The sequence below is a fragment of the Mus pahari genome, chromosome 12 (genome assembly GCF_900095145.1).
Source record: "Mus pahari chromosome 12, PAHARI_EIJ_v1.1, whole genome shotgun sequence".
In the NCBI taxonomy this organism is placed as follows: domain Eukaryota; kingdom Metazoa; phylum Chordata; class Mammalia; order Rodentia; family Muridae; genus Mus; species Mus pahari.
Genome location: NC_034601.1, coordinates 13,196,913 through 13,199,956, shown reverse-complemented (window position 1 = coordinate 13,199,956; position 3,044 = coordinate 13,196,913). Strand labels below are relative to the sequence as shown.

At 43.9% G+C, this 3,044-nt stretch overlaps 1 protein-coding gene across 1 annotated transcript in view; it reads right to left on the bottom strand.

The window, feature by feature from the left end:
- Positions 1–2,503: 2,503 nt before the first annotated feature.
- The window catches only part of Snap29 (synaptosome associated protein 29), a 28,818-nt gene continuing 28,277 nt past the window's right edge, over positions 2,504–3,044 (bottom strand). The window contains exon 5 of the mRNA XM_021209190.1: positions 2,504–2,775. Coding sequence (XP_021064849.1) covers positions 2,618–2,775 — 158 coding nt within the window. The 3' untranslated portion in view covers positions 2,504–2,617. The remainder of the gene's footprint in view (positions 2,776–3,044) is intronic.

Here is a 3,044-nt window from a genome sequence, read left to right as displayed (position 1 = left end):
CACACACACACACACACACACACACACACACACACACACACACACACACAGAAAGAAAAGGGCATACTCAAGCAAAGTAGAATTTTTTTTTTTTTTACTGAAGTGATACATTATACACTTAAAATTGCACATTTATAAGAAGAGAAAGGGAAATTAAGACTCTCTGCTCTCTTGTTTTACTTGTTACATGAATGAACTTCAGGCCTCTCCTACAGAATGAGGAAAACCAACTGAAGAGGTCACTCTAATGCTGCTAAGTTACACGTCAGTAACGGTTAGTCTTCTCCAGAGGACAATGCACTTGTTTTGGTAATACACATACACATAGCTAACCTAAAGTTACAAATGCCACCTTTCTGAAGGTAGGGTGCTTCAGACTGTCTTGCAGACCTCACATGGCAAGGATATGTTCACTGGTCTGTGATACATAAAAGTCCATTCCGCTTCTGCCCACCACCTCTCTAACACTAACCCTTCCTAGGCCAGAGCGCAGGAGTGAGTCTTTCTTTCTGCCCCTCCCTGCCCCCCCCCCAACCACTGATTTTCTCCAGACAAGATTTCACCCTGAACCTGGAACCCATGGCGACCCTTCTGCCTTGGCTGTGATTACTGTCAGCCAGAAGAACTGGCTCTGGAGTTGCCCTAAGTCCTTTGTATCTGTGTCTTGTAAACAGCCCTGCTTTGTAAGGCAGCACCTGCTTCAGCCAGTCTCCAGCAGGCCAAGGAATAACTTCAGTGGACCACAGAGTCTGAAGAACAGACTGGATGAGGACCTCTCATGGTTACAGGAAGACGGTTTCACGTTCATGGAGTAAAAAAAGATTGGGAAAGGGGTGACTGGCTTCATTAATTTAGCAAAACAAAAAAAAGGTACATAAAATGTCCCTTTGCCTCAAGTCAGCTGATTCACACTAGGATGCCCATGGAAGGCATTCTCATGTGTAAATTTCTTGGGACTGAGGTATATTGATTAATTTCTACAAGGCTATGCCTGATAGTGATGAAGAGAAACAGTTATTATAACACATGGAAAGTTTTATAGAAAAAAACCCAAAACCAATTAGTGGAAATACATATGGATTGGTCTCTCTATATTGTTTGAGATAGGTCTTAGTATATCGTCCTGGCTGGCCTGGAACTCACAGAGGTCCACTTCTGTCAGATTTCAGATTTGGGCCCTTTCTCCCTGTGGCTGCTGTATTTTCAGGAAGGTTGGATATTTTTGACAAGAGTGTGTACATATTGCTACATGAACAGTAATAATCCTGTTACCCCATTTTCTGACCCTCTCCCCAGTGGTGGAGACCAACCCCAGGCTCCAAGAGAGAAGGGTAGATAATTGACCACTAAGCTGTGCCCACACTGCGCTGCTTGCTTTGCTTTAAGGTACTACAGAGTCCATATGCTAAAGGAAGGATCCTCAAATGGCACAAGAGCCATGTTTTAAGACAAGAAGGCACCGGCATTATAGATTTTGACATATCTACTAGTAAGTCTCTTTTACCTTCTTCAAAATATGTGCGTTTGATTTTAAGTTAGTCAGGTGTTCTGTGGCTTCAGTGACTATTGGCAGTACAAGGAAAAATTCTTGCAGGAATCATTTTAATGAATGCTTCTAAATATTGTCTTTTGGAAACTGAAGGGAGTGGATACTAACTAGCTAAGATAGTCTCTGGGCCTTTTGGTCGAATCATCTGACAGACAGAAGGTTAGCATCATTTGTGGAGTCTAAGTCCCAAAACTAGGTGGAGCACTTTGTAGGTATGGAGAATGCATGGGAATCTGGGATGGATGAGGAGACTCCAGGCACCGAATAAACAAGGCCTTTGGTTCTATTCCCAGAGGCAGAGGGCTCAGTGGCCAGGGTTTTACGTAATACTCCATGCACACAAACCAACCAACCAGTTGGCTTTGAGCCAGTGGAGAAAGTCCCCACCAGAGATGGAATGAGGAGAGAACAGTGAGAAGAGGGGTGCGTCCATTTCCACACACCCACAGGTGTCATGCCTAACAGTTCTGCCCTGAGTCCTTCTGCTAAGGTGCAGGACAAGAACAGAAGATGGGCGTGGGGACAATGAAGGCAACACATTTCCATTTTGTTTGAACATGGATCCTTTTCAGGGAGAGAGCTGCCATGTGCTCAGTGTGTGTGCAGGCATGTCCACAAAACTTGTCATATAAAGATGTGGAAGAACCTGTTTTTCTGTCACAAACCCAGGGTCTTTTCACATCTGAATTCACAGTAAGGCCTCGGAGTGAGAAATACAACAAATGGGTAAATGAAAGACAGTAGTTCTGACACTCTGCCCGTGGCTTTGCAGACACATGAAATCAGAAATGCAGTAATTTTTCTCCTTCCAGCACAGTAATCAAAGGCTCAAGGTGTTCACAATGACTCTGCTTAGACGGAAACTCAGCAGACTGCTCAAGAACTTGAGAGCTGTTGGTCTTACCAAATGTGGAACGCACATTTTTCCCCATTGAAACTAATATTTCCAAGACCCACATTTGAAACCACGTTATATTTACAGTGTGTAATGAGTGACATCATCCATGAGTTTAAGAGAGCCTTCTGAATCTTCTCATCAGGATGGAGCAGACTTCCTCCTCCGCGTCTCTAGAGTTGCCGCACTTTTTTTTCTGTGCTTTTTATATTGACATCTAACTTGTCCACTTTGGTTGTTAGTCGGTCAAGGATGTCGTCCTGTTCCTCAATTTCTGTCTGCATTCCCAAGGCTATGTCCTTCAGGCGGCCTAATCCCACGGACAGCTCATCTGTGAGAAGGAAATGACAGGCTATCACAGTGCCCCTGAACTACAGAGTTCTGCCTAAGGAGCTGTGTGCCACAGCTTGTAGCATGTGTTTCTCAGAGTACACAGAAGAGAAAAGAAATATATTTACTACACAGTGAGATGTGGTTAATTTGGTAGAGACCACTGTGTATCTCCTCCTTCTAGACAATCACTGTTAAGGGTTTTTGTTGTTGTTTTGGTTTTTCGAGATAGGGATTCTCTGTATAGCCCTGGCTGTCCTGGAACTCACT